This window comes from Lissotriton vulgaris, chromosome 4_1, assembly GCF_964263255.1.
Source record: "Lissotriton vulgaris chromosome 4_1, aLisVul1.2, whole genome shotgun sequence".
Lineage (NCBI taxonomy): Eukaryota > Metazoa > Chordata > Amphibia > Caudata > Salamandridae > Lissotriton > Lissotriton vulgaris.
The window spans coordinates 482,480,903-482,494,575 of NC_141691.1; the positions used below are offsets into that span (position 1 = coordinate 482,480,903).

The 13,673-nt window shown below is 40.7% G+C and overlaps 1 protein-coding gene across 2 annotated transcripts in view; it reads right to left on the reverse strand.

The window, feature by feature from the left end:
- BTK (Bruton tyrosine kinase) overlaps positions 1-13,673 on the reverse strand; it is a 487,200-nt gene that overhangs the window by 147,562 nt on the left and 325,965 nt on the right. For both annotated transcript variants that reach the window (XM_086964641.1, XM_086964642.1), the window contains exon 9: positions 5,676-5,738. In XM_086964641.1, the coding sequence (XP_086820767.1) occupies positions 5,676-5,738 (63 nt within the window). The remainder of the gene's footprint in view (positions 1-5,675; positions 5,739-13,673) is intronic.

Sequence of the window (13,673 nt, forward strand, 5' to 3'; positions counted from 1 at the left end):
TGCAGAGTCTCCCATTATGTATCAAAATACTGCTGAATTTGTGCCATTGGGATGTCATTATATTTAAGAAACGAATGGTTAAGGTCTTTTCTATGTCATCCCATGACCCTTTATCATTTCCAATGGTGTGCTCTGTGCTCATAAGCATAGCACACCTGTAAGCATTGGAAAGTTCAATAGAAAAATTTGAGTCTATAAGGAGTTAAGGCATCTAGTGCATGCCTTTACAGTGTAAATGTATATGATATTGTAATAATAGTAAAAATACTGTTAATATTGCAAAAGGCACTCACTACCGACTGAATTGTCCCTTATTTCTCAAAAACGTTGATATCAAGCCTTTTGTACAATAGACAACAGATGAAAATGGAAGTTCTTGTAATTTTTCACTGGGCCTCAGTAAGACACCTTTGCTCCACCACTGATTAGGTTGGATTGAGGGATTAAATGAGCATTATATTTTGATGAGAGATACAGTCCTTCAGACCTATCCACTAAGAGACAGCCATTTGGATCAGGCTTCTGGCTTCCAGTAGATGCGTTCTGACTGGGATGAGAATAGTTACTTACCTTCGGTAAAGATCTTTTAGAGGATACTCTATCTACATTCAGATTCATCACCTGTTGAATATCCCAGGATCTGGAACCTTCTGATATAGCTCTCTTATCCCAGCAGGTGTCAGTAGCTTCATCAGGATGCCAGCAAAAAAAGGCGGTGATGTCACTGGAGCTAATTAGCGCCGACCCTGGCACCCTGTGGTTAGTTAGCTGTTAATTTTGTCTGTGCTCCAGCATACTATAGCGCGAAAATCACATAGGTTTAGTGCAATAATTTAAATTGTCATTTTAATAAAGAGACCTCTGACCATCCTTCAGAACAGGGTGGAGGTTGGGATTGATGAGGAATCTACTGGTAGATGCAAACCTAATGATCATCCTGGGAACGGCCATAAATAACAAGGCCATCCGTTCCTTTACGAAGCATGCTGCGGGACTGATCACACAACCTGGACTCATGCCTGGAACCCTAGCACCACAGACAATCATGCATGTCTGTATTAGGCATTTGCTTGTCACAGGTGTGACAGGGCTTGATCTTTGACTTTGTAGAAGGGGATGTCACTAAAGAACTGTACTAGAATTTTCTTGTTTGGGCTAGTGAGAAAAATCTTTGAAGAAAAACCCTCTCAGGAGAGAGCTCCAGATCAGCATTAGAGGGTGCAGATAAATGGAACTGGTGTCAGGCTGCCGGGTTGGGCTCTATTTAGCTCCTGTGATGTCACCACGACCGCTTCCAGTTTTGTAATGGAACAAACAATCCTTACTGGTGCAAGAGAGCCATGTCAGTAGTTTCCCGATCCAGTCTGGCATCTAGGATATTCAACAGGTGAGGAATCTGAGGTAAAAGTATCCATAAGAAGGTGCATTTACTCGCCAGAGGCAGAAATGCTTGGATGTCTACTAGGAGACAGCAAAAAGGCTCAGGGGAGTTCAACAATGTCACTGGCTATCCTTAGGATAAGATGGGTCTGCATCATTTGTGGCTTGATTAGCATCAGGCCATGTGAGGAGAGCACACACAAGATTCCAACAGTAGAGTGGTTTGGCTCACTGGTTAGAGGCGGCAGACCCGGAAGCAGAGGTCGACCCGGGACCAGGGTTTGATTCCCGACACGGCAGGGTTTTGGGCCATGGTCAGCCGACTCGATAATTCTTGCCTCGGTGCCAACTCCAACCATGGGGCCCACTCAGCAACTCTGGGCAATAGCTTGCTTAATCTGTACTAACGGCCCCATCAGCGCCGGGGTTGCTTGTCTTTACCTTGGAGATGCCCAGGAGGGACCATCTCACAGGGAAAGCCAGGATGGGTTCCCCAGCGGTATACAGCACCGGGACGCCCCTTTGCTGGGGCAGCTGTGCGCTTTACAAGTATACAACATTTAACATTTAACTTTCTGTGATCACAGTGTATGTTTTAATCGTTGATTTTATGTTGTGTTTATTTTTATAGTTCCCTAGCACCCATTAGGTTATCCTGGAGCTTTGCAGGTGTCTGAGGCTAGCCTTGGGGGTGGGGATGAGGCTTACTCGAAGAGTCAGGTTTTTAGCTTCTTGAGGAATTAAAGAAAGCAGGAGGAGGCTCTGATGTGGCGTAGGAGGTCATTTTAAGCTTTAGGAGTGATGTGTGAGAAGGCTCGACCGCATACCTGCTTTTGTGTATGTGTGGAACGTGAGAGTCTGGTTGAGCAGAAGTGTCTCGAGATTGGTGGAAATGTATATAGCTGTTCAGCTAGGGTGGGTCTGTATTCCATAGTGCTTTAAATGTGTGGGTAAGGAGCTTTCACTGTGCGCATTTACGTATCAGAGCCAGTGGGGTTCCCTCAGATGAGGTGTGATGCGAGATTGTTGTGGGAGATTGAGGACAAATCTAGCAGGTTTGTTTTGAATGGGCTGTTGTCTTTTGTTGAGTCTTTTGATGAGCACTTCCTCACTGGGCATCCAAAGCCCAAAATTGAGTTTTATATGGTGGGGGAGTGGTGTTTAAGTCCTGCCAATGACAATTTAAAGAAGACACTATCAGGTGGATCAGCCAAACAGCTTTGCTGCCGCAGAATACATAGGTGAGAGCTAATTAACTAGAAGAAATATGATGGTGTGAGACTTCTTTTTGGGCTAGATGCTTGCAGTGCACTCTATTCTAGCCCGCATGGCACTTTAAATGAAAAACAATAACCTAATTAAAAGTTTGAAGCCTGATAGGACATTGCTTTGAACTGAAAAACACTGATTAGAATGGGGTGTATTCCAAACAGCCGAAGAATAACAGGGTCCATGGAGCTGTCAAAAGTTTCTTTAAAAAAAAGAGAGAATGCTTTAGGTGGGTATTTATTTATTTTACTTTGCTTTTCATAGTGCTCCTACACTGTGAGGCGCTGGAGCACTTTACTGAGAACTCAATCATATACAGTGGAACATGCTACAAAAAGGTCAATGGACCGCAAATGAGTCAAGCAAAAGTAAGTTTGATTTGAGAGTATTGAGGTGTGTTGGATGCCAGGTCCATTATAGATGTAGCTTGTGGTAACTGTGCATTCGAGCTTATCGCTTCAGACTGTGTTTGGGGATTTTGATTTGTTTTCAGTTGGTTCATTTGAATCAGGCTGGAAAAGGTGTGTTTCAGCTTCTCCCTGAATAGTAAAAGATTGATTCTGTATAAGGATCCCCGAGAAGAGAGTTCCAGAAAGATGATGCTGTACCGGAGAAGGATTTGTTTAGCAAATGCCAAGTTTCAAATGCATGTGTTTCAAGTAGGAGCTAGGAGCTACTCTTCAGATTGCTTTTGTTTCCTGAAATATTGAGAAGCTCAGCAAAGTTTGGGGGTTGATGTGATGCATGGCTTTCTAGGTGAGACATCGAGAAGGAAAACAATTGGACAAATTAGGATTACCTGCTGTTCCGGCCTTGTATATTAGGGAGCACTCATTACGGAAGAGAAGGGTGAAGATCCTCTACTTGGGACATGCTCCATTTGCACTCAGAGAGCTACTCCAGAAAGAAGATTGCTTGGGAAGGAACACTAAAGCATTGACACTCCTTAGACTATGGTACAGGACATGTAAGGATGGCCTCTCAATCTATTTTGTAGTATATTAAATAGCATAGGTGTTTGAGAAGGACAACTCAGAAGTCTATAGAAATGATGAATTGTCATTCACAAACATTGACTGCCCTACTGTAGATGACCCATTGTGTGCTATGGATTAACATGTCTAAGAGAACCCTATCAGATTTCACATGAAACCCCAACTTCTTCTACAATTCCTATCTCAGTGATTCAAGTGCCTCTGCTACTTTCATGCCTTTAAGGATGTATTCACCATAAACATGCAGTGATGCCCTGAACTAGATTATTCATCAGTGAGTATTAATGCTTGACAAAATATTTCAGCATTAGCCTTTGAAGCAAACGTCATCATATATCGCAATATCCCAAAGGTTTGAAATTTGGTTTCCTGAAGACCTGATATTGAACTCCCCAAATCATGTCATACTGTGTGCTTTCCAAAGTCTCATAACTATATCATTGTATTCTCCCACTAAGGATGTACTCATGACTCATAATAACTAATACCTTCAAACCTGGGGAGTGTTAAACATGCTGGTCATGTATGTATGTATAGGTTGATTCTTCAACGTAACCTAACCACAAGGAGGCAGAGCACTGTACATGGTCAAAGAAAAGCATAAATCAACAATTAATAGGAGATTAAATGAGTTGTGGATAGTTAATGTTCATGGGTTTCCAATACATTAATCCTTAATTACAAAGGCCTAGATTTACTAACATTTTGCATCAGGGTTGCATCACTTTTTTAACGCAGCAACAACGCAAAATATATTTCCGGGTTTACTGAGCCACACAAAGAGTGATTTGTGAAGCTTTGCATAATGAAAGTCAGTGAATACCACCACCTGGCAATACTTTGCGTCGGGGAGACGTTCTTTGGGTGGAGCATGGGATTCCAATTCAACCAACCGTTGATGTTGACACAAACCGAGATTTACTAAAGGCAGTAAATCTGAGTTTGCCTCAAAATGGCGTGCTTTCCTGAGGCTGGCCTAACAAGGAGAAATATCATCATATCTCATTGGTACTTCCTCTTTCAATGTGGGCTGCGTTCTGCACCACACATAGAAAGAGGAAATTATCTCCACGAATTGTTTTTGTGCAGGAAGGCATGCACAAAAACAATCCTGCTTGTAATGCAGGCCCCCTTGAATCATCGTGCGAGGTTGCCTGTGTTGGTGTTAGGCTGCATGAAGTGCGCCAGAGCTATAAAATAACAGAAGTGCACCATATCTTAGCAGATATGGTGCATTTCTGCTCTCTCCGTTTAACACAGCAAAGTGCAGCAAGTTGCCTTGTTGTGTTGCTTTGAGTGACAGGTTGGTAACTCTGGCCCACAAAGTCCAGTGTTTGGCTTCTACAATAAGAAGCATTAGTCAGTGGCTCCTCTCACCTAAGTGATGTGTTTTAATTGGATGTATGTCATTACTACGCATGCTATTACAACGCATGACTTTACCACGCAGGTTTTACAACGCAAGTCGTTACAACGACTTGCGTTGGGGGGCGCTGGATAGTGAATAGTTTTATTTACTATTCCAACTCCAGTCCCCGTGGATAGTAGGGAAGGTTTTGGTTAGTAAATTAAACTATTCCCTATCCTACAGCGCCCCCCAGCGCAAGTCGTTGTAACGACTTGCTTTGTAAAAGTTGCGTGGTAAAGGTGCTGCTTGGTAAAAGTTGCGTTGTAAACACTGTTCCCCGTTTTAATTAAAACCACTCGGTTGACTGAGCTTCCAACATCCAAACCAAGAGAACCATCAAGCACTGCCCCTTGCGTGACCATTACGTAACAGAGGTTGCACCTTCTAGTTATGGCTGAGAGGAAGTATGCCTCTCCTGAAAAACTCAGTCTCACAGTACCTTCAACTAACTGTCAATTATAAATATTATAATTCATGAACGCACTAAAACTACACTTTTACAATATGCTAAAGGGCAATGTTTAACTTGCAAGTAATCACGGTATATTTGATCAATCAAAACCTTAATTGACAGTGACACATTCTTTTTGGCACAGAATGCAGTGAGTTTCTAAGGTACTTACTCATATATTTCCAGGGGGTCTCGTGCCTCTGTGACGTAGTTATTTGGAATATAGCCTTCTAGCCTGTAGGAAAAACATGGTCATGATTAGCTCAAGAAGGAAATAATGGAAGGAATAAAGAATGTGGACATGAGTAATTTAATTCAGGGGTATTCTAATCTGAAGACCAACAAAGTAAAACTCCAAAAAGCAGACCTTTTACACAAGTATAGGTAAAGTTCACAAGAAGCATGGTGCTTGTTGTGCTAGTGACCCTGCTGCCAGGTAGACTAGGCGCTTCCATTCATTCCACAAGAAAATCAACTAGCCCTTGGCACATATTACGACAAGTCCCCTTCAGAGCTTTATACATTCTCTCAAGTATTATGTTGTAAATACGTACTTAGATTAGGAGCATAACTAGGCTCACACTCAGTACCATTGTTGTGATAATGATGAATGTAAATGTAAATGTAAATGTAGACGTATTTGTAAAGCGCACTGATACCCCGGCAAGCAGTGTGTCCTGGCGCTGTACTCATACCGCTAGGGAACCCGTCCTGGCTTTTCCCCGTGAAATGTCCACTCCTGGGCATCCCCGGGGTGCAACCAGGCATCCCCAGCGCTGTAGGGGGCCGTTGTGGAGGCTAAGCAAGCTATTGCCCAGAGTTGCAGCGTGGGACCCATGATTAGAATAGGCACTGAGGCGAGAATATCCAGTCAGCGGAATTTATGAGCCAGAGACCCGCCGAGGCGGGAATCGAACCCTGGTCCCTGGCCAGAACTCTGCATCAAGGTCTGCCGATGACCAGGGCCGCACTGGGAACCGAAATCGGCCCTGGCAAACTGCTCGGCAGGCTCCCCCAGGGGGGCTGAAGGTGTGCGGCCAAGCTGTTTGCAAGGGCCGGTTTCAACCGATTTTGTTACCGGGGCCGGAACTTGCCGGGCCCCCGGTACCAAAAACGTCCCCCAGAGGGCCCAAAACTGGCCCCCACCCTGGCGGCCCAGTCCGGCCCTGATGATGAAATTTTTTTACTATTTAGAATGATTAAACTTACCTTCTTCAACTTTTTCTTCATATTGCTCATCATTACAAATTTGGCGACAAACCCCGATTGACAAGAGAACCCCATTGTAAGAGCCTGTACTATTCAGGATCCAACATTGAGCAATTTGATCGCAGAAATCTTCTCACAAAGGTGCGCCGCTCATGCACTTCTCCGACGAGGGAAATTGTTTCTCTATTGCAACTCGTGTTTGGCTTTTACTGTTGTCCTTTAGTGGATTCTTGATTTTCTCCTAGTGCAAGTTGTAAGCCAGCACAGCACTAGGGAAGCCTGCATGTGGATGTCATCAACAAGGAAGTGATGCATTACATTGGAAATGTGCAGCGTGTGGTAATGCTTGCCAGCACCCATTTTGAATCTCAGTGTCTCATCGTTTTGCCTTTGAGGTCAGATATGACCGACGTGAGGTCACGTTTTGAAGTCACCATCTTGCATCAGCATTACTACATTGCTCATTGTGGTCAGAAGATGTGCGCATTCCTTAGGAAGTACTGACACTTGGTTGGTGAACTTCAGCGGAGGTAGTGTCTTAACAGCTAACTCTTTAATTCTACATACATGCACCTCTACGTCATTGAAAATGTTTACTGGGTATCGATCTTCTGCTGCAGAGTGTCATTTGCCACTAGCAGTAATTATTAATTATTGTGGTGACAGTACAATCAATTTCACTGTTATTGTGACTTTTGTTCTTGACTCACAGAGTGTCTTGGATAGTGTGTTACTACCTTTAGCACTATATTATTTTCTCAAGTATACCAATAATTTCCAGCTTTCAGTAGTAATGTCTGCTACACAGACATTCTCCTTAATTCCTCATCGTTCTTTTATGGTGGTCAGAGGTGAACCACCCTTAAAATGGCTTGAGCGGAAGGAATCCTTTATTAACTATATTGAAACAATCGATGACAATGACATTTCACCTGAGAAGAAGAAGTCAATTCTTTTACATTTCTTAGGTCCTGAATATTTGAGTACTTACAATTGTATGAAGAAAACAAAAAGAACACGGGGGTGTATTTTCACCATCATTAATGCATTTAAATGAGTATTTTGCAACTTGTGTTTGCATTGATATTCACCATCCCAATTGTTTTATGGTACTGAAGAGCAGGATGAAAGAATGTAAGACTCAGGGCCTGATTAGTAAAGGTAAACCTGTGGGGTGACCCTAATCCACCGAAGCTGAGAGACTGGCAATGTGATATGGACTGGTGTATGCTGCAGGAAAAGACAGTATATGTAACGAGAGGATGTCCTCGTAAGTGGGTGGAAATATGGTCCAGGTGGAACGATTACAGGGGTAACATCTGTGAGCCTCCTCATACCACGCAGAATAGCTTGTTGGACATATAATGCATCTCATTCCTAAATGACTCTAAACACTTAAATACGATTCAATATCGTTTAAACACCGGAACTGCACTGTACTCGATTGTGATGTAGCTTGACGACCAAGTTGAAGGGGAATTTGTTCTTTGTTTGTTTCTTTTTAAAAAATTGAAAAACTGTGGACCTTATCCTATGCACTAAAATATAAAATTAGACCTTCATCATCCTGCCGTATACTTTATGATCACATGCACATGCACTTTAAAACGCCGCCGTATCCCCGGGTTGACGGCACAGGGGCTGTGTCGTTCAGCAATGGTAATAACACTGATTCGATTGTTTGGCCGGGCCGCTGGGTTGTAGGCGGGAATTTTGTATAATGTGATCTGCTTAAATAAAGGTTTTCCCAAAAAAATAAAAAATAAAGTAAAGGTTAACCTATACTCCAATCTTTTTATGTGCTCTGACTGCGGACTCCCCACACTCATAAATGTACAATTAAAACCCAGTTTTGTGAATACTGAAAAAGTATAAACTTACACAAGCAGGTACATTTACATTTGTGAACCAGGCCCTAGGTGTCTGCTTAAAAACTCTTGCTCTTGCTTGTAAATTTGGTATTTTACATAATGAATTTATTAGAGATCATATTATATATAGTGCATGTGAACAATGGAGCTATTCAAAAAAGGTTATGGGTACATGTGGATTGAGAACTGAAGGATGTACAAGATATGGCGCAGAAGGCTGAAGTTTCTAGCAAGTGTGCCAAGGCAGTCATCAGTGATAAAAGCAAAGATAGCACAGATTATGTAGGCAAAGTACAAAATGCAAAAACTGAATGTAAATAGGTTGCAAAGAAAGGAAAAGAATCTACTATCAGAGTTGGTATTCGCAAAATGAAAGATTTTTGTAACGGGAGTGATGAAAGGATATGTCACAGATGTGTGAGTAAGAGTAAGGAACATTTAGCTTATTGTAAAATATGTCCTGCAGTAAATCAGAAGTGTTCGTTCTGTGGTATTAGTGGTCACTTTCTAGAGTCTGTAAAAAGAACCAAGATAAAGTAAAAGTGGTGAAGGAAGATGAAACATTTTCGGTTTCCAAGAAAGATAGCACAGAATTGGATGGAAACAATGATTGTATATTGAGTGTTGAAATTAATAAACATCTTGAGAGTAAAGTATGTCGACTAAGTACCAAATCCCATAAAAAAACGGTGCGTAAAATTAAATTGGGGAATGTGGAGATGCCGATAATAGCAGATTTTGGCTCCCCATACATTATCATCGATAAGAACACGTGGGAAGATCTATTTATCATGGTTTTAGGTTAAGAATTGCTTCATTCTGATGTTCAGCCATTGAGTTTTAACGAAGACCCATTTCCTATGATAGGTTACCGCAGTGTTTCTTTTTAATTTAAAAATAGAAAATCTATTGGCAAATTATATTTGGCTGAAAAAAGGTCTGTCTGACCTTGTGTGGATTGACTATTGGGCTCTGGATATCATTTTAATCCCAAATAGACTGGAAGAAGTGATTGATTTGGGAGAAGGTGATGCAGTTGGTCAATGCATATTGAGTAAATACCCCAGTGGGTTTTCTGGTAAAATTGGTGCCTTGAAGGGATTATCCATAAAATAGTTCTTCAGGAGAACGCTACGCCCAAGAAACATAAAGCAAGAAACCTACCCATGATAGTGAGGAATGAAGCGAAGCAGGAAATTGAGAAATGTTTTAAAATGGTATCATAGAATCAGTAGAAGCTTCCGAATGGATTGCACTTTTGGTGATGGCTAGACATTCATATGGAATTATATGTGTGTGTGTTGATTTGGGGTAATAATGTTGTTGTGGAAAGGTTCATTCATGAAAGGAATGGAAAGGTAATCTTCTGTCATTGGCATATGATCAGAATCGCTTACAACCCCAGAGTAAACATTTCACAGCAATCATGAACGCTACTGGTGGTCTCCAATATGTATGTATGCTGTTTGGGTTAGAATCATCAGAAGCAAAAGTGAATGCACACATTGTACCATTCTCATGAAGGGGTGATGTGTTTTCAATATAACATTTTAATTATGGGAAAACACAAGAGCCCTCATGATAAACATCTCAGAAAAGTATGATGCAACTTCAGAAAGTGTGGGTTGACTGCTGAGTTTATAGATTTGCTCTACAGAAATTGAATTACCTTGGCCATGAAGTGAGCCATTAAGGCATTAAACCTAAACCAGACTTGTTACGAGCTATCACTGATGCACCAACTCCTACCAGTAAGGATGATCTTTAATAGGGCTGCCTCAATTTGATTACACATTTATTAAGAATTCTTCTGAAAAACTTATACAATGAGACAGTTATTGAAGAATAGGGTCAAATTTGTCTGATAGTTGCCAAAAAGAAGTATTGTTGTCTATTGTTGTAAAAGAGTGGATTGTGTACTGCTAACCATATCCAACGTTTTGATTCTACCTTACAAACTGTTCTAACCACTGATGCAAGTTATTAGGGTTGTGTTAATTCAAAGGGTTCAGAGGCAAGGAACTGACAATTGCATTTGATTCAAGGACATTGCCTCCAGCTGAGACACTGCGTTCACTTATAGAGAAGGAATCTCTACCTGTTGTTTGGGTTTTAGAGCATTTTAGGCAATTTGTTTGGGAATCACATGTTGTGAGATGCAATCAAGGTTTTAACAAAAAAAAGTTGCTTAATAGCACTCCTAGAATTGCTTAATTTCTGTGAGGTTGTTGGACTATGATTATGCGTACTGTTTGTTCCTGGTGTTATTAACAGAGTGTTTAATGCTTGAGTAGATTACCTTTGCTGTTGGAAGAGGTGTCTCAGGAGAATATAGAGGGTTTTAGTGTATAATGGTTGAATGAGTGAAGTTTAGAAGAGTATTTCAATTGAAGAATGGAATAAAGCCATTGAAGATTAACTGTTAAAGGTATTGCATGAATATGTGGTGCAAGGTTGGCCTCCTAGGTGCAACTTGAATTTTAATATCAAACCTTTTTGAGAAATTCATAATCATTTATCATTGGAAGATGGCAATCTACTAAGAGGTTCCAATGTTGTTCCTCCAAACCAGTTAAGGAAAATAATTTTGTGCCATTAGGGACTTTTGAGGATTGTCAGAAGTAAATGGAGAGCGAAGGAATTTTACTGGTGGCCAGGATTAGATCAAGAAATGGAAACTCTGGTAAGGTCATGCATTGAATGTGCGGAGGCGGACAAGTCACAAGTCACTTTAAGACCACTTCTTCAAATGGTTGAGTTTCCCAACATGGTTTGGGAGACATTAGGTGTTGATATTATAGGACCACTGCTTGAATCTGATGGAAGAAAAGTTGTTCTAATGACAATTATGGATTATTTTTCTATTTGGTGTCTGCTTATACCAGTTCAGTTGTAAATTTTTTAGATGAACTATTTTATAGAGAAGGTCTACCCAGGAAGATTATTTTCGATGATGGTGCACAGTTTACCTCTGTTGACATCAAACGGTTTTTGGAACGGAACTGTTTGTCGCACTAGCACACTTCAGAATGTCATCCTGAGGGTAATGGTGAAATTGAGAAATGAGCATTACAATTGGCTAAAAACAATGCATTTAATTGGAAAGGAGATGTGGAGGATATGGTTTGGGCGTATCACATCATTCCCACTTTAACAGGATACAGCCCATTTTACACTATGCAGGGGAGGACACCTTTTACTAAAGGTAATCGGAGTTAGATGATGAGAAGTAAGATGGTTGCATGGTCTCCTGATGTGAAAGACAATATTGTAGAAAAAGGCGTATGATGAGTACAAGGGTGTCAGTGAATGTGTTTAGAAGAAAGGTGATTGTGTCAGGGTAAAAAACAGTCGAGGTTTGCAAGGGAGATGATATATTTTCAGATCCTTTAGAAGTTATGGTAGTGTTCACCAATGTTGCCAAATCAAGTAATGGTAGAATGCGGCATTTTAGTAGATTGGTGGTTTGCAAGAGTGGCCCTAATCCACTACAAAGGACAGCACTGAGATTGGGAAGTAACATAACGCAGGAGGCTACATGGTTGATGGAAAAAGACAGTGTTCAGATGAGTGAGGATGGTGGTGTGTTGGATTCAAGTTCGTCTTCTGTTGATCATGGTAATATATGCAGTGTGGGTACACATAAGAGTAAATTTGGATGTGTTTTTTTGTAAGGTCTTCACAATTAGCTGTTTTTATTACTACATAAATGTTGTCCCTAGTTCATTTAGAAGCTGTCATTTTTATTATTTATCTTAAGTAGGAGTTTATAAACCTTTGTAGGGGAAATATGTATTATCGTGTGAATACTTAGTTTGGATTAGGAGAGTGACTAGGCTCAATCTTAGTTTTACTGATAATGATGACGTTTCAATCCTGTTTAGAATGTATTGTCTGAAATTATTAATTGCGGTTTATCTTGACTGAGGTGCAGTTGTTCAGCGCTGGGTTTTGATTAAACTCACCTGTTTCAGCTTTCACTGCGTGTGACTCATCATTACACTAAGCCCTCATTCGATTTCAATTCACTTCCTTTCATTAACTGATTATCCAGGAAAGAAATGATTTAAGGAGAAGAATATTTTAACCTTTAAAAGTGAGGTGAATAACAAGTACAGGAGAACCAGAATAAAATAATAATAATTTTCTGTCATGTAAAAGATTTTTTTATGTTATTGGTGAACAATTGCATATATTTAGCAGATTCACATAGCTGCATGGCCTTCCTGACTTTAGAAACATTTGCCGACAAATCAAAACGTCATACAATATGATGTAGTTCTGGTAAGTAGCTCTCTGGCCTTCAGCCTCCTTAGTAATTCAAAATGCACAGCACAGGTTTATGGTGTGAACTAAGGTGTGAACAGGTGGCAATACATTGGGGCGCATGGAAGGCTTCGTAAAAAGCAAGATAAACAGGTGATAAGTAATTAGGAAGCCGTTTCTGAAATGCGCCGTCTTGAGAATCCAATATACACCCTTACGTAGACCTTGCTTTCTCCCCTGCAAAACAGATTATCCACTACAGGAAACCATATGATATTTCACCATGGTTAATAATCACACTGAAGATGCACTTATAATGCACATAAAAGCCTCTACTCGAACTCACAGAATAGAACTAGGAACCCAGAAAAAAACATCGAAGAAGTAGAGAGCTAAAACTCTGAGATATGGGCACACCATGGATAACAAGGTTTCTGCTGCAATGCCAACATCACTAGGCAGCCGCCTGGATATAACAGAGGTTCCCGCTAAACGACAGAGAGTTTATTTCCCAGGAGCCCTTTGTGTAGAATCAAAATAAGCCATATATGGTAATGTGATCACCTTGGCTTTTAACAACAAATTAATTCCTCTTTTAACTCTCTTAAGGCCATAGGCCTGCTTTTTTTTACAGCTCAGTACCAAGAAGCTTTGCTTTAGCGCACATTACAAATACAATTAAATAACATACCATTATATAACTTTAGTGGAGTGTGAGCCTAGTTAAATATTAGTGTCTGTAGACTGAGACTCTAATGTGTGGAGGCTATGTAACCGAAGTATTCTCATTTCTTACCTGGAATCACTTCCTCTCTACATGTGGT